Raw genomic sequence first — 23,240 nt, forward strand, 5'->3', positions numbered from 1 at the left:
GAATAGTTTATTCGAATGAGGCAAATAAAAACTCATAGCCAAACATCTGTACTCAGTGTGGGAACTCCCCTCAGTATGGGGGACCCCAGAGGTGTGGACAAAGAAATTGTGATGAATGATGGTACTTGGGAGGGGAAGGAACCTCAAAGAGTCTGGAGGTGAATTTTAAGCCTTTTCAGACCTCATTACCTTACTGATGTTAACTGTTTCAATTTGTTCCCCTCCCCAGAATGAAGAAGTCTCTGTAACACAATTCTAAATACAAGATTTTAACCACTTCATAAGCTATCAAGATTGAAATATCCTGTTATATTATCTTTATTTGTACCTCCTCTATGATTTTACTGAAGAATGTCTTTGTAAAAAGCCCATAACCAGCATTTTATTCCTTTTTTGCCTTTGTTAATTGTCACACAGAGCTGATGGATGGACTCCATCACATTGGTTTCAACCTGTATACAAGTTTTGGGAATTTAATAGTCTAATAATTTAAATTGATTTTAATGGGTCTTCAGAATTGATTTTCAGATATCTCGGAACATCCCTCCCTCCGACTAATCATTTATTTGCTTGCCTCTGAGTTGTTTGTAATAAGAGTTAAGGGTCCATTTGTAGCTGAAGTAGAGTGCAATGGCATTGTTGTATTTTCACATCTCTGCATTTATTATAAATGTAATGGATGACATATCTGCAGTGATTTTCACTTTTTGGTCCTCGGCTCCACATAAAAATGGTTGGGACATATTGGAGACAGTTGTGTTACACTGTTAGAGTCTCATACTAAGAGGGAGGGAGGTGCCCAGGTGACTTAGTTACCCTGAAATGAGTTATATTCTCGTCCAGGAGGTGGGAATGATTTTTCCTGTGAAGTCTAGTAGCTTCGAAATGGATTTCTTATATTTATAACTCTTCATCAACTGTACAGAGGTTTTTCCAGGTTTTTCTCCTACCAAGTTTTGGAATGATGGTAATAATAGAATTTGTTAAAAATCTCTTCCAAGGTTGAAAGATTGGGTAAATTTGTAGAACTTGTGACAAGTATTCAAGTGTTCATAGGTTTTTTGAATGTCAAACAGCAAGTTATGTGAATTCTAATGATAGTTGGTTTGTTTGCTATCGTCATTAAATGGACTTTTATAATTTTGGGGATTTTGGTACTTCTTAGAATCTGCATTAGTTGTTGTACTACTGTTTTTAAAATGCTTTTACCTGCTGAAAAAATTTTGTATACTCACATTGTGGACCCTGGCCAAGTTAAGAGGGATATAAATCTCATTTTTGAGTGAGCACCTTTTGTTTTGTGCCTCTCCTTGGCTAATATATTGTCCTATGGAATATGAACTGTGAAATTGTGATTTAAAATTTTTTTTCTCTTTATTTTTATAATGGACTATTTGATTCCCCACCCCCACCCCCCATCCTTGGTGATACTTGAAGTACATGAAATCAGTATTAATGTTTTTTTACTTGAAGGATAAAGCTTACAGTATAAGTTTATAGTATCTATTAGCCCTTATGACCATACATACTGTTATAATTAAAATGGTTGATGTTGTAAACTGTAGTGAGTTAAAATGGTGGAAGATATAAACTGTGATAGATATAAGAGAGGGTGAGTAAATTTGACCACAGAAAATATGTTTCACTACAGTGTCTTGGTTTTTAAATCAAATATAAGGTGGTCGCTAGGGAATATATTCCCAAATTATGAATATGCCCAAGTCAACTGGGTTTTTTAGAGAATTTAATTAATAATACAATGAGGAATTAAAGAAAAGGAGAAGGAGAGAGAAAAGGAATTAATGAGAAAAGAATAGGTCGGCCCAGGGCAGGCCTGGCCAACCCAGGCCTAAGCCTTAAGAGAGAAACCAGTCAGTTATCACTCACTATAAGATTTGTCTTAAGCAAGGATGTCTGGGGAACAGAATCTCCCCAGAGGGAGTTCCAGCCAGAGTCAGCCTCCCAAGGGACTTCTTCTCAAGAGCTCTTCAAAGGGCCTCTTCCAAAAGGATCTATCTCCAAGGATCTATCTCCAAGGATCCCAGGATCTCCAAGCCTCTCCAAGCCTCCAAGGATCCAAGGATCTCCAAGCCTCTCCAAGCCTCCAAGGATCCAAGGATCTCCAAGCCTCTCCAAGCCTCCAAGGATCCAAGGATCTCTTGCTCAAGAGATTCCTTTTCTTATATAGGAGGTTTTTTCCTATGTCACCTCCCCTAAGTTCTTCCATCTACCAATCACCGTAGATGTTTTCTAAAAGACAACCCATCTGAATTCCTGCTAAGTCAACTAACCTCCTCAGTAAGTCTGAACCAGAGAAAATGCTGCTGTGTCGACTAATCCCCTCAGTATGTCTGAACCAGAGAAAACACAGCTGAGTCGACTAATCTCATTAAGAGAAAACTTTCCCGACCCTTTTAGGTACCTAGCATCCCATTGTATCAATTCTACAAACAGGCATGGCTCAAAGAACTCCTTGTCTCATCATAAGCATGGGTCCAAGTACTTTCATTGTTTAGCAAGGAGTTTTCTCCCCTAAAGCAGTCTTAAGTACGGGTGGAGTAGAGGTCCTCCCATTTCTGATCCTGGCGAGTTCTCACATCAAAATGGGGAATGTTTCCAGTAGGGAATTTGTTCCAATGGAGGATTCCTCAATGTGGAAATTTTTAACATTCACAAGTCTGAGAAATTTCAAGATTTACAATACCCAAAAGCTTTAGACTATGGAAACCTGTGATTTATTGATAAATGTTATGGGACTTTGTTTAATGATTATGTCTGATTCCAGGAGAAGGGAACAAGAGACACTGTAGAGTGCCAAGTAACACGAGGTCAAAACAGACCAAAACCAATCCAGGGAAGATTGTTAAACTTCTATGCCAATATGAAAGGACTTGAACCTAGTGTGAGAATCGAGGTTGTAGCGCTTGACATATTTTAACATGTAGGACTCCTTGTACCACACTCCTTGTGCAATATTTTGAATCAAGTACCTCAGGTTGGCTATTATCCTATCTCCCCTAATCCCTGACAGTGAAGGTAAAATCATACCACGGAATGGCTTTTCCCATTTACTGATAAAACCTAGTCCTTTCTTATATTTTGGCATTTTTCTGTAGTCCTGGCTGCAAATGGGTAAAGTGCTATATTGAGACATAAGTCACTTTAATTGGTTCTTGCTATGATTCAAGAACCTGTTACAGGTTTATTTTTTACTCAGAATTTTATACACACAAGATTTTTATTTTTTATCATTTCTGTACTTATTAATTTTATACAGAATTTAATTTTTATTCTTTTTGGGGGGATTTATTTGGGTGGTTTGTTTTTGTTTTTCTTTTGACAATTGTTTCATATACCTCGTAACTCAGTCATGTATCCCAGTGTGATTCTGGTGTTGGTCAACACCCTCCTCAGGGGGGATTGTATAATTATCCTGAAATCTAAGATTTAAAAATTTTTGGAGAAATTTCAGGAAAAGAAACTTGCCAATATCCCAAATCAAGAAAGCGGATTCTTTGGAGAAGGTACTGTAAAGATGCCTGAAGAAGCCACACATTGCATCAAAAGATACAGAATGAAATTTGGGATATAATGAACTGAACTGAAGGGAGTTGAACATACTTATTCTGAATGTAAACTCTTATGCCAAAGGGAACTGCCCCCTAATTGGCATTTTGTCAATGCGTCTATCAACCAGTTTTTGTATTTTGCTCTCATCTCTAACTATTGTAACTTCCTCTTAGAAAAATGTGATAAAAATGTACTTTTAGCTAGAAGGTATTTAGAGTTATAAGATATTTATATTTAAATGATTCACTGGGAAGACTTGTCTCCCAAAGAATCATAGGGGGATTGTGTCAAGGAAGTTCATTCCCTCCTCCTCCTGAGTAGCCTGACCTGTCCATCAACATTCCTCACATAACATAGTTACACCAGGTTTATGTCTATTAAGGGCTATACATCACCAAAAGGGAGGGGGAAGGTGTTCCCTGGGCTTTTGAATGAACTTGGGGAGAGAGTAGGCAGGTAAGGAGGGAGAAGAAGAACTTAATGGAGGCTAGGCACATGTGATTTGAGATCTTAGAGTAAGGCAGGGAGATTTAACTTTAGTCTTATCTACCCTTTCTATTAATAAACTATATATTTAATGACTGGGTAGGAATATTAATTTAATTCTTACAGAATGCTCCCTGCATAGTATTAATTTGATTCTTGACTGCAGTGTAGCAATTCAGAGACTATTTACATAGGTTTCCAAGACTTTTTTTAGAATGATCAATGGAGTGAATTTTCAATATTCACAAACTCATTTAACACATTGATCCTTCTTTAAGATTTTGGACTGTGTTTCATTTGTTTTTTAAAATTACAGAAAAGGAGGCTCTCTGGAAGGGGAGATAACAAGAGAGAAGAGGGATAAATGTAAAGTCAACAGAATCTGCATTAGACAACCAAGTGCAGAGACAAAGCTCATTCATCAGAGTAGCAGGAAGATGTTCAGCCAAGCTTCCATCCTCATCCCCAGACAGATCAGAATGTGTACCTGTCTAGATGCTGCTGGGGAAATCCAAGAGAAATCCAAAGAGAGTCCAGAGAGACAAAGAGAAAGATGTGTAGACACTGGTCTCAAGAGCATTCTGAGGAGCATACCTGGAGCAGAGGAGGGTCTCAGTTCCATCTTCAGTCCCACTTGTAGACCTGTGGAAGAATAACTAGCTCAGGAATTCCCAACCCCAGGGAAACTTGCAATTAGGTTGCTGTGGACCAGTGGTGCTTTCTGGTTTGCCAGGAGAGGAGTCCAGCACCAGTTTCTGTTGCTTTGACCCAAAACCCAGGCAGCAGATTGCAGAGCTCAGAACAGGGGCAACAATCTGACTTTGCCCTGAATCACACCCTTCTGGGAGCTTGCCTAGCTGGTCTCCAGCCTGAGCTGTCCCTGTAAGTCTAGAACAAGACCCAGTGTCCCAGAAAACCAGAAATAAGACCATCCCAGATCTTCCCTGCAGCAATATGTAGAGCCTGAATCTAAAATCAAGTCTGGAGTCAGAAATCAACAGAAAAGAATAAGTTAATGTTAAAAGAATCTGACGTAACAAGTTATCATGGTGACAAGGATGCTCAAGAAACAAACTCAGAAGAGGAGAATCCAAAAACACAGTATGGACAAAAGCACAACTGGAATTCCTGCAAGAGATAAAAGCAAGAGTTAAAAAAAAAAGTTGAAAATATTTCTGTAAATTCACGGAGTTAATCAACAAACATTTATTAAGCACTTACTATGTTCCCTACACTGTACTAAGCTCTGGGGATACAAAGAAGAGGCAAAAGACAGTCCCTTCCCTCAAGTCTAATGCGTGAAGAGAGTAAGAAAACAAATCTAGACAAATTAACTCTAGCTGGGACAAATCAGAAAGAATTCACAGAGGCAGTAGAATGAGGAGGAATAGGAAGTGCTTCCAGTAGAAGGCAGATTTTTAGTTGGTCCTTAAAGGAAATCAGGAGTTGGAGGGAAGAAGGGAGAGCATTATGAGAGGCAGATAAAATCTCAAGCTTAGAGATGGAAGGCCTTGTTCTGAACTTCCTGTTGAGAAGTCAGGTGTAAGAAGTTGGGAAGGAGCTAGATTATGAAGGGCTTTGAATACGAAAGAACTCTTGGAGGCAATAGGGGCCCTTGGAGTTTGCTTAGGGGGTGACATGGTCAGACTCTGGGCTTTAGGAAGATCCCCATACCAACTCAATGGAGGATGGACTAGAGTGGGGAGAGCCTGGAGGCAGGAAAACCCCCAGCAGCTACTGCAGTAGACCAGGCCTGCAGTGATGGGGACTGCACTAGAGAGGGGCCGAATCAGGTGAGGGAAAGGGGTGAATCAGAGAGATGCAGCAAAGGTGATATCACAAGCCTTGGCAACAACTTGGAGGTGGGGCATGAGAGAGAGTGAGCAGCTGAGGAGCCTAGTTTGGGATCCTGAAGGTGGTGTCCTGACCTCAACAGTAATAAGGAAGGTAGGAGTATGGAGAGTTTAGTGGCAAAGATAACAAGTTCCATTTTGGATGTGTTGAATTTAAGATGCCTCCTGATATCCAGTTCAAGATGTCTAAAAGGCAATTTAAGATGTGGGATTGGAAATTGTGAGATAATTTGAGGCAGGATAAGTTGATTTGAGTATCATCAGGAGATATGTCATTAAATCCTTGGAAGCTGATGAGATCACCAAGTGAGAGAATAAAGAGGATTAATAGAAGTGGGCCCAGGATAGAGCCTCGTGGGACATGTTCAGTTAAGGGCATGACCTGGATGAAGATTCAGCAAAGAAGAGTGAGGAGAAGTCAGAGAGGTATGAGGAGAATGAGGAAAGAATGGTGTTATAAAAATGTAGAGAAGAAAATATCAAAGAGGAGAGAGTGTTCAGCTGTGTGAGAGACTGCATAGAGGTCAAGAAGAATGAGGTTTGAGAAAAAGCCATTATATTTGGCAGTTAAGAGATCGTTGATAACTTTGGAGAAAACAATTTTGTTGGAATGATGAGGGAAAAAACTGGATTGTAATAGGAAGAGAAAAAGGAAAGCAGAGGCACCATTCTCAAGGAGGTTAGCTGCCAAGGGCAGAAGATATGAAGAACAGTAACAGAGAGGGGAAGATCAAAGGAAGGTTTTTGGAGGATGGGGAAGACATGGGCATGGTTGCAGTCAGTAAAGAAGGAGCCAGCAGAGAGAGAGAGATTGAAGAGAAATGAAAGAGAGAGAATGACAGAGAAGAGGAGCAGTCTGTTGGAAGAGGCTTGGTAAGGAGTAAGGTCACTCGTCATGTGAGACAGGGATGAAGGAGATAATGGTAGAAGGCACCAGAGTGATGAAATTTAAAAAAGGGCAGAAGAGGGAGCTTACAGTGAATGACCTCATTTTTTTCTGTATAATGTGGCATGGTTCTCAGCTGAGAAGATGGGGAAATGGAGAGTTTGAGGAGGAATGAGAAGGGAGAGCAGATGTGTTGATAAGGAGAGTGAGTTGATAAGGAAAGTATAGTAGGATTGCCTGACAACAGTGAGGGATTAGTTGAGGTTGTGTAACAAATATATAGTGGCCATGATCAGTGGTTACATGATCTTAAAAAATTAATTTATTTAGTCAATTTAGAACATTATTCCTTGGTTACAAGAATCACATTATTTCTCTCCCTCCCCCCACCCTTCCCTCAGCTGACGCACGATTTCACTGGGTATTACTTGGGTCCTTGATCAGAACCTTGTTTTTGGTGTTTGCATTAGGATGTTCATTTAGAGTCTACATCCCCAGCCCTATCCCTTTGACCCATGTATTCAAGCAGTTGTTTTTCTTCTGTGTTTTTACTCCCACAGTTTTTCCTCTGAATGTGGATAATGTTTTTTTTTTCCTCGTAGATTCCTACAAGTTGTTCAGGATCACTGCATTGCCACTAATGGCGAAGTCCATTACATTCAATTGTACCACAGTGTATCAGTCTCTGTGTACAATGTTCTCCTGGTTCTACTCCTTTTGTTCTGCGTCAATTCCTGGAGGTCATTCCAATTCTCATGGAATTGCTCCACTTTATTATTCCTTTGAGCACAATAGTATTCCATCACTAACACATACCACAATTTGTTCAGCCATTCCCCAATTGAAGGGCAACCCCTCATTTTCCAATTTTTGGCCACCACAAAGAGCGCAGCTATGAATGTTCTTGTACATGTCTTTTTCCTTATTATCTCTTTGGGGTACAAACCCAGCAGTGCTATGGCTGGATCAAAGGGCAGACAGTCTTTTAGTGCCCTTTGGGCATAGTTCCAATTTGCCCTCCAGAATGGTTGGATCAATTCACAACTCCACCAGCAATGCATTAAGGTTACATGATTTTTAAAAAATCTTTTTTTCACCAGCATGTATGAGGAAGGAAGGTAATGGATGGTGGAGATGATTGTTGAAATGATGAGGGGGCCAGAGACTCAAAAGAATAAAACAGTTTAGAGTTAAACTGGCTCACCAAGAGCTTAATACGTGAAAGAGAAAAGAGTGGCTAGTACATGGGGGATGACCTGGGAGAGAAATTAAGGCTTAAGGTATTAGAGGTCATGGTGTGGAGGAGTAGGGTTTGGTAAGGGAAGGCTACAGGTTTTGTGGAAATTCAATAGATTATAATCAGATAAGCAGAGTTCAGAATTCTTGAACATGGAGGTGGTGCATTTGTGGACAATAGTAAGTTCAAAGACCACTTTGTGTATGGCTTTGAGGTGGGGTAGAGGAGTAGCTCATGGGAAGTTAGTAGGTTGAGGAACTGAATGGTTAGGGTGTTTGAGGGAGAGTCTGTGTATGTTAAAGTTCACTACAATAAGGGCAAGAGTTGAAAAGAGAAAAATGTGAATCACAGACCAAATTTGTTGAGGAAGGGGAGTGATCTGGAGGTCTGTAGACAACAGCTAAAAGGACTGATTTTGATTGGGTGGTTGATGTGAATTGCATGAATCTCAAAAGAGAAGTTACTGAATATTGGGAGATAGGAGGAAAACCTGAAAGTAGCAACGGGGAGAATTCCTACTCTTAACTGATGGGGCTAGGGGAATATGTTAATGTTCCTATAGTATAGTAGTAGTCTCTCGGTAACCGAGTATGAGGATACACTTGTGCGTGAAGAAGATTTAAGTGGAAAAGTCGATACACAGAGACAGTCCCACTCTCTCAGCGTTGGAAGCCTGGGTCCAGTGGCACGAAAAGTCGTTACACTTGGAGACTTCCTCCGCTGCATTGGATGGCCGTGTTGTCTTTTGTGCTCCAACATGCCCTGAGCACTCCACAGTGCTTTGCTGCGTCGCCATTTCAGCCCTTGAACCTTCTTATTGGTTTCTTCCGCCTGTTCAGCCGAATCAGTCTTCACATGCTGGTGAGCAAAGCCTTAGTTCACCAGGGGTCAAAGACCCGATGGCTACCCTCACAAGGTTTAGCCGGCCTGTTGAAGCCGTTGCCCAGGGTGTGGCCACTGCTGCATGCAAGCAGCTACTAGGAGCCACCAGTGAGAGCTGGGTGTCAGGTGGGGGTCAGAGGCTGGAGAGCTGCTCTAGGAGGGCACGGCAAGCTTTCCTTACTAGAGATACTACCCCTCCCTGAACACCCCATACACGTTCTGTAAAAGGTGCCTAAGGAGACTGTATTGTGGTGAGAAGTAGGTCTAGGTGCCTGAAGAAGAGGAAGAGCTTTAAGGTGAAAGTAAGTTTTTTGTCTATAGAATAGATATTCCAGAGATCATAGAAGTGGTTTTTGGTTGGGACTTGGGGATAGGAACAAATAATCAGCTGATGGGGAATGGGATTTGGATAATAACTAATAGGGGTCCAAAATCACTCAGCTATATACATAGTGAGTGAAAATGTGCTCATCAGAGTAGAAAGCACTATTCCTCTAAACAGAAGGGAGATCAGGCAGGAGACAAGGACAATATGAGATGCAAGGCCCCTGGTCAGATGGGAGGCTCAGTTTCATCTTTCCTCTTCCCTCTGAAGGCTAGAGGTTGTGCAAGAGATAATGAAGCATTATCACCCCTACTATTTGACATTGTACTAGAAACACTAGCAGTAGCAATTAGAGAAGAAAAAGAAATTGAAGGCATCAAAATAGGCAAGGAGGAGACCAAGTTATCACTCTTTGCAGATGACATGATGGTCTACTTAAAGAACCCTAGAGATTCAACCAAAAAGCTAATTGAAATAATCAACAACTTTAGCAAAGTTGCAGGATACAAAATAAACCCACATAAGTCATCATCTTTTCTATATATCTCCAACACAGCTCAGCAGCAAGAACTAGAAAGAGAAATCCCATTCAAAATCACCTTAGACAAAATAAAATACCTAGGAATCTACCTCCCGAGACAAACACAGGAACTATATGAACACAACTACAAAACACTCTCCACACAACTAAAACTAGACTTGAAAAATTGGAAAAACACTAACTGCTCATGGATAGGACGAGCCAATATAATAAAAATGACTATCCTACCCAAACTTATTTATCTATTTAGTGCCATACCCATTGAACTCCCAAAATATTTCTTTACTGATTTAGAAAAAACCATAACAAAATTCATTTGCAATAACAAAAGATCAAGGATATCCAGGGAAATAATAAAAAAAACATATATGATGGGGGCCTTGCAGTCCCAGACCTTAAACTATATTACAAAGCAGCAGTCATCAAAACAATTTGGTACTGGCTAAGAAACAGAAAGGAAGATCAGTGGAATAGACTGGGGGAAAGCGACCTCAGCAAGACAGTCTATGACAAACCCAAAGACCCCAGTTTTTGAGACAAAAATCCACTATTCGATAAAAACTGCTGGGAAAATTGGAAGACAGTGTGGGAGAGATTAGGTTTGGATCAACACCTCACACCCTACACCAAGATAAATTCAAAATGGGTGAATGACTTAAACATAAAGAAGGAAACCATAAGTAAATTGGGTAAACACAGAATAGTATACATGTCAGACCTTTGGGAGGGAAAAGGCTTTAAAACCAAGCAAGATATAGAAAGAATCACAAAATGTAAAATAAATAATTTTGACTACATCAAATTAAAAAGCTTTTGTACAAACAAAACCAATGTAACTAAACTCAGAAGGGAAACAACAAATTGGGAAAAAATCTTCATAGAAACCTCTGACAAAGGTTTAATTACTCATATTTATAAAGAGCTAAATCAATTGTACAAAAATTCAAGCCATTCTCCAATTGATAAATGGGCAAGGGACATGGATAGGCAGTTCTCAGATAAAGAAATCAAAACTATTAATAAGCACATGAAGAAGTGTTCTAAATCTCTTATAATCAGAGAGATGCAAATGAAAACAACTCTGAGGTACCACCTCACACCAAGCAGACTGGCCAGCATGATAGCAAAGGAAAGTAATGAATGCTGGAGGGGATGTGGAAAAGTAGGGACATTGCTGGTGGAGTTGTGAACTGATCCAACCATTCTGGAGGGCAATTTGGAACTATGCCCAAAGGGCGACAAAAGAATGTCTACCCTTTGATCCAGCCATAGCACTGCTGGGTCTGTACCCCAAAGAGATAATAAGGAAAAAGACGTACAAGAATATTCATAGCTGCGCTCTTTGTGGTGGCCAAAAACTGGAAAACGAGGGGATGCCCTTCAATTGGGGAATGGCTGAGCAAATTGTGGTATATGTTGGTGATGGAATACTATTGTGCTAAAAGGAATAATAAAGTGGAGGAATTCCATGGAGACTGGAACAACCTCCAGGAAGTGATGCAGAGCGAGAGGAGCAGAACAAGGAGAACATTGTACACAGAGACTAATACATTGTGGTACAATCGAACGTAATGGACTTCTCCATTAGTGGCGGTGTAATGTCCCGGAACAATCTGCAGGGATCTAGGAGAAAAAACACTATTCATAAGCAAAGGATAAACTATGGGAGTGGAAACATCGAGGAAAAGCAACTGCCTGACTACAGTGGTTGAGGGGACATGACAGAGGAGAGACTCTAAACGAAACTCTAATGCAAATATTGACAACATAGAAATGGGTTCGAATGAAGAACACATGTGACACCCAGTGGAATCACGAGTTAGCTATGGGGGGGGGGGGAGAGGAAAAGAAAATGATCTTTGTCTTTAATGAATAATGCTTGGAAATGATCAAATAAAATATTATTTTTAAAAAAAAGAGATAATGAAGCAGGAGATGAAAGTTGAATCTGGAAACAGAAATCCTATTCTCCACCTGATTTCCTCTTTCTCTTCCCTCAGAGCTCCAGCAGGAGTCAAAGGGTACCCAGACAGAGTAAGGGCACTCCTTGGGAGCACTTGAGAAAAAAAAAATTGTAATAGCAATGAGAACTATGGGAAAAAGACTTGGAAAGGAAATTAATAGGTTGGGATAAGAGGTAACAAAACCTTACAACCAACTCTGAAAATTGGAATGGATGAAATAGAAGCTACTGACTCCATGAGGCAAGAAGAAATAATAAAACAAAGCTTAAAAAATGTAAGTTATAGTGAAAACAACTGACCTGGAAAATAGGTCAAGGATTTTAAGTTTAAGAATTACTAGACTACCCAAAAGCTATGCCCTTCCCCTCCCTCCAAAAAAGCCTAGACATCATATTTTAAGAAATCTTAAATGGACACTACTTAGATCACAAAGAACTGGAGTGCCAAGTAGAATTAGAATTCACTAGTCAGTCACATCCTGAAAATTACTATAAAGTGAAAACTTCCAGAAACATCATAGCCAAAATCTAGGGCTTCCAGGCCAATGAAAAAATATTGCTAACAGGCAGAAAGAAAGAATTTAAGTATGAAGCAGCTATGGTCAGGATCACACAGGATTTAGTAGCCACCCCGGGAAAAGAGCAGAAAGCTTACCATCTCCAAAAATCTGAGTATAATCCTCCAGAGGAAAAAGTAGATTTTTAGTGGAATAGAAGACTTCCAAACATTCCTGATGAAAAGACCAGAGCTATGTAGAAACTGAAGTACAAACCTACGAGAAATATAAACAGGTGAACATGAATAAATAATAATATGGAACTATTTGTTGTTTATTGTTTATTGTTGTATAATGTTGTTTAATAATAATTTGCATTTAAATATGGGGAGAGGCTACATGTGTTTCAACCCTGCCTTCATCAGGGGACATAAAATAATGGTTCTGTTGTATCTTGGTGATCTTAAGAGAAAAATGGAAAGAGAGGAGGGAGGGAAAATTGAACCAGGTAATCAGGATGTGCAAGGGGATATCAATGTAAACAAGGAGGGAGTGGCTGACTTTAACCCTTACTTTCATCTGAACTGGCCAATAGAAGAATAATACAGTATAGAGCTAGGTATAGAAATACATTTCATTCAGCAGAGAAAGAAGAGGGGAGGGGAAGAATTAGAAGAAGGGTAGTTTGAAAGAGGGATTAGTCCCACACAAAACAAACTCTAAATATGGAAAGATAAAAATATTTATAGCTATTTTTGGAGTGGCCATGTGTGGGAATTTCAGAGGGTACTCCTCAGTTGGGGAATGTCTAAACAAGTTCTGGTCTATCAATGTGATGGAATACTTATGTTCTATATAGCATAATGAAGGGACTGGCTTCAGAGAAACCTTGGAGGCCACAAATCAACCGTAGTGTTGATTAGAGTACAGTGAACAGAATGAGAAGAACAATTTCTATAAGAAAAATGATGTAGTAAAGACAAACAACTTTGAAAGAATTATGAACTTTGATCAATGTAATGATCAACCTAATTCCACAGAATTAATGATGAAACATGTTGTCTACCTCTTGATAGAGAACTGAGATCCATCTATTTTTGTACACGGAAGAAGAGGAAATGTATTGTGCTTAATTCTATGTGTTTGTAAGCTGGGCTTTGTTTTTCTTTAGTTCTCAGTTGGTGGTGGTGGGAGAGGGCAGGGATGGAAGAGAGAGAAGGTAGATTTTTGCTGATTGATTCCTAGCAGTTACAGAAGCTCTCACTGTCCTTTCTTTTTCTTTCTTTTCCAGAAGACAAATGGAGCACCTATTGCTTGTCTTCCCTGGCTGCCCAGAATATTTGTACAAGCCGATTCAACATCATGCCCCATTCAGAGCACTCGGACCTGACGGGCTCCATATGTAGCACATCCTATTGCTCCTTAGTGAATAGCTTGCCTTCGAGGTCATCCATTCACTCCATTGGCTCATCTGTGTATGCCCCCAATAGAGCCATATTCATATTGGATTTGAAGACAATGATGGTAGTGTTAATTTTGGTCCTGATAACTAGTCATAGAAATGATTTTCTGGGTTGTTGCTTTACATCATGTCAGAAGGGGAATTTCTGTACTTTCAAGTAGTTCTAGAACAAAATAGTTGGGATCATCTTTGTAAAATAATAAGACACAAGCACATGGGAAATTGAGGTTGGACTCTAATAGGATTTCCACTCTTTTTTCACCATGTTGGCTGAAGGATTTTTCATCCAACCCTCCCTCCAAGTCCATCTTTTCAATGGGGGTGGAATTAAGCTCTTTAAAAAAAGAAGTTTATTTTTTTAAACCCTTACCTTCTGCTTTAGTATTGGCTCTAAGTCAGAAGTGCAGAATAACGGCTGGGCAATTAGGATTAAGTGATTTGCCTAAGGAAGCTAGGAAGTATCTGAGGTCAAATTTGAACCTAGGTCTTCCCAACTCCAGGCCTGGTGCTCTATTCACTGTACTACCTAGCTGCCTCTATGCTGTATGGTGATAGAGATGAATTTGTAGATCCTTGCCATCTTTACATAATTTGTTTATAAATCTAGAGATTCAAGGGAGAGGAAAGTACGCCATTTCCCATAATCTGTTTAGCTATTAGCCCAATTAAGAGAAAAATGAATTAAAAATGTTTCATTTATCTGAGTGCCTTTGCTCAGAACCTGCTAGCGCACATTAAAGCAGAGAGGAGTCATTGATGTGTTTTCCCATTTCTTAGTGTTCACATTTATGATTTGAAGAATGTTATCTGTAGTTTAATGACTAGATGAGATTGTGTTACTCTTGACAATATCTGAGACACTCTTATCCTCATTTTCTGATTTGGAGTCTGGCCTGTTTGGGCTTTCTTGTTGAGTCTGTAGAGTAGGAAATGCTAAATGTGCAGGGGGAAGGAAAGCCTCATTCTCTTGTCTGAAACATTTCTTAGAGCTGTATTATGATGGTGCAGAGATGGGGAAGCAAGAAGTTTCCTGGGATGTGATTAGTTTAACTTCATTTAAGTGAGATAAGAGGTTACCGTACATCGTCAGTATCTGAAAGTTGGAGTGATCTGTCCTTTCTCCCTGCTCTCTCCCTTCTTAGATTCTTGTTGTCAATGACCAAGCTTGTGAGCTCCTTGGATATTCCAGTAACGAGCTGATTGGCCAGCCCTTTTCATTGATCTTCTCTAAACCCAGCACTGTGATAGAAGAGGCATTAAGTAATGAGTGTGGTGAGACTGATGGACCGAATGTCATTGCTTTTGGAACAGTGGTGAGTGAGACATTTCTACAGACAGGTGAAACTTTGGGAATTGGGCCTTTGTAGAGAGAGGCCTCATGTGGTCCTTTCATTTCTAATTTGCCTATCTATAGCCCCCTCGATTTGTGTTGACCTTCCCAAGGAATAGTCTTTCCTATCCTCAAAGCTGGCATTTCCATATCTGTTTTTCCCCATATTCAACGTTTAGTTGTCAGATCTCCTTTGAAAATGGGTATTTTTACTTCAGCTATGGGAAAGAAGGTTCTTCTGAGCACCTGGTTTGGTGAAGCCTTTTTGACTGCACACCATTCTTGGACGTGCTCAACAAGATAGGATATTCAAGCCCAATTTCTCCAAAAATATCTGCTACATAAAAGTGCACATAAAATGAACATAACTATAAAACATGCCTAGAATTGAAAAACTACTTGTCACAGTTTCCCTGCATTTTTCTTCACATGCCACCTTTCTAGTAGCTCTCTAAGGCCGTACTGGCAGGATGTGTTAGCTCTCCCAGCTCCTGCCAATCTGGAAAGACATGATGAAGTTTGGGTGGACTTGGTCGTTCCTTCAGGAAGGCTCTGCACCAGAATGTTGGCTACTTGTAGCTTCATTTTGTGAATCCCAGCACCTCCTGAAATCATTGTGGAGGTCATAGGCTGCCCTGTGGGAGGGCGGATAGAATCAGAGTTTTAGAGCCCAAAGGAATTCTAAGGACATGGGTTGTGAAGTGGTCAGTGTCTTCACAGAGAGAATGTTTTAGCTATTTTAGTTATTATTTATTTAGCTCACCCAAATGAGTAGAATCCAGATGGGACCCTGGGCACTCAAGTGGTTCTATAAGATGTTTCCTAGATCTGTGAACCTGGGCAAATCCTTTCACCTCTGTCTGCCTCAGTTTCCTATTTCTGAAATGGAGATAATAGTAGTATCAACCTCCCAATGTTATTGTGAGGATCAAATGAGAAAATAACAGCATAAGGTAAACAGTTTTTATCATGTGAATAGAATTTTTTTTTCTTTTCCTGATGTATCAAATATAGCTGAGGAAGAAAAAATAGTCTAATTTTTCTTATTTTCCATTAAAAAAAATCCTATCCCAATGCTTCACAATCCTTTAACTTTGAAAGTTGCCATCCTAGACCTAAGCCTTGTAACAGTGAGAAAGCAAGAAAGTGTTTTTGGGCGGGGGGAAAGGAGGTTGAAAGTATGGATCCATGTTCATTGTGGGTGGCCAAGCACATTCTTGTGGACTTCCAGAGTGAGTGGCCAGTTGTCTCCTGTACATCAGGCCTAGTTCTCTGACCTCATCTGCTTTGTGGACAGAGTTTCATCCTGGCCCTGTTAACAGGTGGACATTGTCTGCTCCAATAAGGAGAAGATTCCTGTCTCCATCTGGATGAAGAAGTTGGAACATGGTCCCTGCTGTGTTGCTTTGCTGGAGCCCGTGGAGAGATTTACGGTTTGGGTCACTTTCCAGAGTGATGTGAGTTTGTTTCTCAGTTTCCAAAATGAAATATCATCTCTCTTTTGCCACCTTCATATTCATCCGGGTTTTCCCTCAGTGCCTCCAAACCATGTCTCTCAATATACATTTAGGAGAGATGAAGCAGAGTCAGTCAGCCCAGTGCCTGTTCTGCTGAGGTGCTTTGGATAAGACAAGCTTCACGGGCCAGCCTACAGGGCTGGATGGAACCTTTGTCTGGGCCTCTCGAAGGAGACACGCTCGCTTTTATTGGTGTTCCATATTGAGAAGTGTTGTCTGATCCACCAGATAGAGTGCTGGGTTGGGGTCAGGAGGATCTCTGTCCAGATCTTGCTGTGAGACTCTGGAGACGTCACTTACCCCCTGTGGGCTTCCTTTACTTCCTCCTGGTTACTTGACTTGTGATAGTTGGGGGTATTAGCACTGGTGAAAGGAAATTCTCACCCTGAGACTTTCTCACTGTAAGAAATCACAGACTCTGCATGTTTGTGTACACATTTCATAAAAAGTGAACAGACATGTAAGGGGCATCATTTGGGAAAGCGTTACCTCATCCTTTGTGGGAAGGGAAAGTTATTTGTAAAGAAGCAAGCTTCTCTGCCATGTCTCATAGCTGGGCATGGTGGTACACCCATCATCCCAGCGATGAGAGCCGAAAGCTGGGGGATCTTGTGAGCTTTGGGTCCTGGGCTACAGCAGACTCGTGTCTGCACCATTTGTCACGACTATGGTGAGCCCTTAGGGATGGCAGGGGCCACTTGGGAGGGGTGTGCCAGCCCTCACCTATTAGTGGTGATATTGGACCCCTGTGTGTTCCCCTGCACTTCCACGCTGGGTACGATGAGGAAACCTACTTTTTAAAAGGAAAGGAAAAAGCTTATACAGATACAAAATATATGCAGGGTACTAAATGTTAGTAGTTGACGATTATTTTTGTGCACTAGAGACAATCTTCCTGGGACAATTGCAGTTTTGTATTTTTCGTAGGTGAATTTTTAGTTCTTTCTTTTTTGTAGAGGGAGAAAGTTGAGGTGCTTTTAAATCTTCTGTACCCCTCAAGTAGAGGCATTTATAACTATTCTTTTTCTTAACGGAAAGAAACTGAGCTTTGATTCAACTGAAAGGTGGACAGTTAACTGTGATCACAGCCTATATTTTGTGGACTTTTTCTCCAAGGGCAAGATAATATCATGTGATAACCTTTTTACTCAACTCTTTGGCTATGCGTCCTTGGAAGAAGTGGTTGGAAGTGAAATAATGGACCTCATTCCTTCGCTCCGGATGCCTCCCCCAGGCCAGCTGGTCTCAGAGGTATGAGCTGGGACAGAGCCCACCTTTTTCTCCTGTGGCTTTGGCCTTTGAAGCAGAGAACAGATTCAGTTGAAAAGGCACATCCTCTGTTTTCTAACATTAAGCTCAGGATTCCTGATGCAGAGTTTTGGGGATTTCTGGATGTCATCTAAGGCAGGTACTTTGAACACTGAGTCCATGAACTTATTTTAAAAAATATTTTGATAACTATATTTTACTATATAATTAGTTTCCTTTGTCATCCCCTGTCTTTTGCTGTTTATATTTAAAAGCGCAAATCAGAGAAGGGGCCCATCCACAGATGTCTATACACCAAGATGGGGACGGGCAGGCGGGCCCTGATCCAAGAACACTGGCTTGGTGCTCTTTCTACCTGCTCTTTGAATGAGGCCTACCAGAAGCTCCCACTTTCTATTTAGGCATTTAAAACAAGCCTTCTAATTAGGATTTAGAGATTTTTCAACTGGAAGCCCATTTCCTCCCCCCCTTTTTTTTATTGGTGCATTTTGTAGTATGCCATTAACCAGGCCTAAAGGTAAGGAAAAAGGTGAATTGGAATAGAGCCCTCTTGTAGGCATCCGCCTTCTTCTCTCCTGACTATGTGGACTGCTTTGGGGATAGTGGAGGTGGAAAATCATATCAGAAGTAAAGACAGGAGCAGCTAGGAGGACATATTCTAGCTCTGTGACCCGCCTCTGGCAAGCCACTTAACTCTGATTGCCTAGCGCTTACCACCCTTATGCCTTAGAACCATGACTAAGCCAGAAGGTAATAGTTAAGAAAAGAAGTGAAGGCAGCAGTAAAGAGGGGAGTTCAGAGGCATAAGAGTCAGCCAGCCATTGAACATTTAAGTATCAGCTGTATATGCCAAGGATAGAAAGGAAGCACCCATCTGGTCCTTGTCCTCAAGGAGCTCACATGGGGGAGTCACCATGGAAGCAGCTGCACTCCAGGGAGCTATAGACATGGTAACCTTGAAATCATTTGGGGGCATTCATTCTGGTCCAAAGGGTTTCTGTTCCCGAGTAGAAGAATCCAATGAAAAGCAGCAAGGGAGAACCTGCTCTTCCTTGCCCCAGCCCTTCTTTCATTGAGACCCCCTTGATTTTTAACAGGCTCTCAAGATTCAGAAATTGACTGGGAGAACCAAGGATGGGAACACCTTCCCTCTGAGTTTGAAGCTGAGGTCCGAGGCACTATGTAAGGAAGAAGAAGAGGGTCAGCCAGAACCTTCAGTTTTTATTTACTCAGCTTCTCTTTGGATTTTTACCACCATTAGTGGTTTAATCACGCTTCTGCCTGATGGCACCATCTATGGCATCAACCACAATTTTGCTCTAACATTGTTTGGTTATGAGAAGGAAGAGGTGCTGGGAAAGGTAGGGATTTCCTTTGATCTATTGATTTCTTTTGTCCATTTCCAGCAGAAAAGCCATCTCTGAAGAGCAGAGTTGAAGAGTTCCAAGGACTTTCAGAGGCTGCACAGTCCAACTTGGGCCTGAATAAGAATGCCCCACCAAATGCCTGACACATGTGGGGCCCCTAGAAAGGGCAGGGGGATGCATCACTTCCCCAGATGACTTTTTTAGGGAAGGCTCTAAAAATGGGGCATTTTTTTTCTTCTATGCAGCTGAAACCTGCTGTTCCATCATTTCCACACATTCTTCTTAATTATGCTTCAAGTCTCATCTTTCACTTGACAGCCATTTAAGTACTTGAAGACAACTGTGGTCATCTCTTTCAGATGAGAAGCATTTATTAAGCCCTGGCTGCATTCAGCACAGTACTAGGTGCTAGGGAAACAAATGCAAAGAATTAAGCAATCCCTGCTCTCGAGGGGTTTCCCATTCTAAAGGGAGAGACCATGAAGACACAGGAGTTTTTATAGAATAAATATAAGAGAACTCTGTCCCACTAAAGATAACCTTGTTATATCCTAGTCAGTTTGCAGGGGGCAAGCTACACTGCCAAGTAGGGGAAAGGTTGTATTGGAGCCAAGTCTTGAAAGGGATCAGAGAAGCCAAGAGGCAGAGGTGAAGGCGGGAAACTTTCTAGGCATCTCAGTTTAGACCCACAGATGGGACATGGAGTAGAGTGATAGTTTAATAAGATGGGGGGAGTGCAGGCCAGGAAGGGAGAAACAATCATTTAGGAAGTGTCCACTATGTATCAGGCACTGGACTAAGCCCTCTTCACATAGGATCTCATTTAGGCAGTAGTATCCAGTGAGGCTGGAAGAAGATAGGTTGGGGTTGGGTGGTGAAAGATTTTAAAAGCTCAAAGAGAAGACAATGGGGAGCCACTGGAATTGGGGAAATATGGAGAATGAATTTGTCATCAATGTGTAGGATGGCCTGACAGGGAGAGAGTCAAGGCAGGATATCCATTTAAAGAAATTTGGAAAAGGGTGGTTTGGAGGGAAAGATTTCCATGTTTTAAATGTTTTAAACATGTCCCTGCTAAGTTCTCTCTAGCCTAAATATCTTCTTTTTCAAAATTAAAAATTATTCTGAATTTAACAAACATTCAATAAAACCAGCATTTCCATGTGTAAAAATAGAACACAAAAGGAGGCATGTATATAAAACTGCAAATCTTTCTTGGGTAGAGTTTGCTTTTTCTTTGCAGTATGTGCTAAAATTTACATGCCACTTTCAAAGCTGTCCTACTTCTCTGTCTTTCTGTCTAGACTTCCTTCTCTTCCCTTCTGGGCATTTAAATTTTTTATTTTTATTTAAAATTTAATAAAAATAAATGTAGGCATTTCCATATACATAGTAGAAAAAAAAAAGGATTATTCCTTCCTTTTTTTCACCTATCCTATCTCTTTCTCCCCTCATGCTCCTATCATCCTTCGTAATAAGGGGAAATAGAAAAAAAAAACAAACCTCCTTTTAACAAATAGTCAAAGTCAAAGCAACACAAATTCTTCCATTGACTGTATCTGAAAATGTCTATTTTATTCTACATAATGAGTCCATCACTTCTCTCGTTAAGTCATGGGTAACAGGTTTCACCCTCATCCCTCCGGAACCTTGGTTCCTTATTTCAATGATCAGTTTCCTTAAGTGTTAAGAAATTCTTCTTTAGGTTATTATTGTATAAATTATTCTCCTGGTTCTGCTCACTTCATTCCGTATCAGTTTATATAGTTCTTCCTAAATTTCTCTGAAATTATCCATTTTGCCATTTCTTACAGTATAATAACATTCCACTATAGACTATTATTTGTTTAGCTATTCCTCAACTGATGAGCAACTTCTTAGTTTCTAGTTCTTCATCACTATAGAAAGAGTTTCTATAACTATTTTTGTACACTTGGGTCACTTTATCCTTTCTTTGCACAGTTTAGTGACTTTTGGGGTGTAATTTCAAATTGCTTTCCAGAATGATTAAATTAACTTACAACTCTACTTGTTAGTCTTCTTAGCTTCCTGAACCCTCTTCAACAATGATAATTTCCTTTTTCCCCCTCTTCTTTCTATGTTTTTCAATCTGATAGGTATGAAGTAAACTCTCAGAGTTGCTTTAATTTGCACTTCTTTAATTATCAATGATTTAAAGTATTTTTTAATATGGAAGTTAATGGTTGAACATACTCATTTTTTTCCACAGAGCTTCATATGATATATTTTCAAGACTCTTTACCATCCTTATTGCCCTCTAGATACGACTATCTCCTCAGTGCCTACTTTATAATCAGCACTTAATAAGTACATGTTGACTGATTAGCTTTCATAGCATCTTGCTTCCTCACATAGTACAGTTATCCACCTCATCCGTCAGATCTTACTTAGACAAGCTGTGACCTGGCCATGCTTTTTTATCTTATACTTAAACCCCACACCCTATATTTAGTGGTGGTCTCTTCATCAATTCATGGGACTGGAGAGTTGTACACTTCGGCACATAATTATACCCCCACCTCCCCCATCTTATCCTCAAGGCCCAAAGAGGTTCAAGGATTTATTTCACAGGGAGAGTTAGTGGCAGAATGAAGAGGAGAAGTTCCTATTTCTCAGCCTAGAGAGGTTTCCACTGGGTCTTTCTGTCCATTGTCACTATTGCCTTTTTCCCCTTTACCCTCTCTACCATAGGAAGTGAATATTTTAGTAAATAGACAAACAGCTGGGACAGTTTGGGGAGGTCATTTACTCCAACCTAGTATCAGATCTCTGAACCCAAATGTGTGTGTGCATACATAGTACGGTAAAGGGAAGGTATAGAGACAAAGGAATGAAAACCTTTTACAGATCTACTTGTTAAAATTCTTTTCCTTTTTTTAACCTCTCTCTTTCTCTCTGTTGGTCTCTCCCTGTTTCTTTATGTGTTTCACTTTTCCTTCTCTCTTTTGTTCTAGCTTTCTCTCTTTTCTGTCTTCCCTTCCCCCTACCCTCTTCTCTGTTGTCATTATAGACTCTGCTTGGGTTCTGAATATCTTAAGCGTTGTATGTTTTAGAACATCACATTTCTGATACCTGATTTCTACAACTATATGGACCTCATAGAAAATAGCTCTGTCCCAACACTCAATATCACTAACCCCGTGGACAGAAGAAATGAGAATAAGACTGGGAAAGGAAGAGAAGGCGGCAAACAGAAGTGGAATCAAGCAGATGGAACTGAAGGTAAAAGTTGCCTTAGGAATGCCTTGACATTACTAGCATTTGTTGAAAACCTCTTGTATTGCTGTAGCAGCACACTGAATATCATTGTGGAAGTAGACAGCATTACCTATGCCTTTAATTAGGAAGTCATGATAGACACAGTATTTTAGCCGCAACAAAGAATCGCAGAATTTGAAGAAACCTCATTGAGCATCTAGTCCATTCCCTATCTGAATCAGGAATCTCCTTTAGCACATGCCTACCAAATGGTTCCAGAGAGAAGGGGTTCAGTATACCCTGATGTGGCCAGTTTCACTTTTGGACGGCTCTAATCACTGACAAATGGTTCCTTATCTTGACCTAAAAGCGACCTCTTTGTAAAGTCAATGTTTTATTTATGTTTGTGAAGGTCAAACAAAATAAATCTCACCTGTGATAAGAGATTTTCTGCAAAGGAGGAAGAATCTCTTCCATCTTATTTCTTTCTCATTTTGTATTCCCAATCTGGTCAGAAGCAGGAACACAAAGGAGATTATATATTTTTTAAATTTTGAAACTCTTCTTTAAAAAACGTTCCCATTCTTTCCCTGCCTGATGTTAAAATATCTCCCACTGGAAATTGCATTAAAAAAACTGGTGAATGTCCCTATTTATTGGAAAGGCAAGATTGCAGTAACTATAGACATAAAGGACAGCTTATTTGAATATAATTTTCTTAAACCCCTACCTTCCATCTTCCAACCCAAGACCTGCCATTTCTAAGCCTGGCTCTTAGTCAACTGAGTCACCTATTTGCTCTCTGGGTATGAATCTTGAACAATTGCATATGCATA

General features: G+C 40.3%; 1 protein-coding gene across 3 annotated transcripts in view; it reads left to right on the top strand.

Moving 5' to 3' along the window:
* The window catches only part of PASK (PAS domain containing serine/threonine kinase), a 96,292-nt gene that overhangs the window by 35,950 nt on the left and 37,102 nt on the right, over positions 1 to 23,240 (top strand). The window contains exons 1-7 of one of the 3 annotated variants that reach the window (XM_056808614.1): positions 11,806 to 12,018; positions 13,532 to 13,764; positions 14,845 to 15,015; positions 16,355 to 16,489; positions 17,666 to 17,800; positions 18,916 to 19,179; positions 22,260 to 22,428. In XM_056808614.1, the coding sequence (XP_056664592.1) occupies positions 13,603 to 13,764; positions 14,845 to 15,015; positions 16,355 to 16,489; positions 17,666 to 17,800; positions 18,916 to 19,179; positions 22,260 to 22,428 (1,036 nt within the window). In that variant the 5' untranslated portion in view covers positions 11,806 to 12,018; positions 13,532 to 13,602. Of the gene's footprint in view, positions 1 to 11,805; positions 12,019 to 13,531; positions 13,765 to 14,844; positions 15,016 to 16,354; positions 16,490 to 17,665; positions 17,801 to 18,915; positions 19,180 to 22,259; positions 22,429 to 23,240 lie in introns of those variants that run through there. The other 2 variants (XM_007502410.3, XM_056808613.1) reach the window with 2 other exon arrangements.

The sequence above is a fragment of the Monodelphis domestica genome, chromosome 8 (assembly GCF_027887165.1).
Source record: "Monodelphis domestica isolate mMonDom1 chromosome 8, mMonDom1.pri, whole genome shotgun sequence".
NCBI lineage: Eukaryota > Metazoa > Chordata > Mammalia > Didelphimorphia > Didelphidae > Monodelphis > Monodelphis domestica.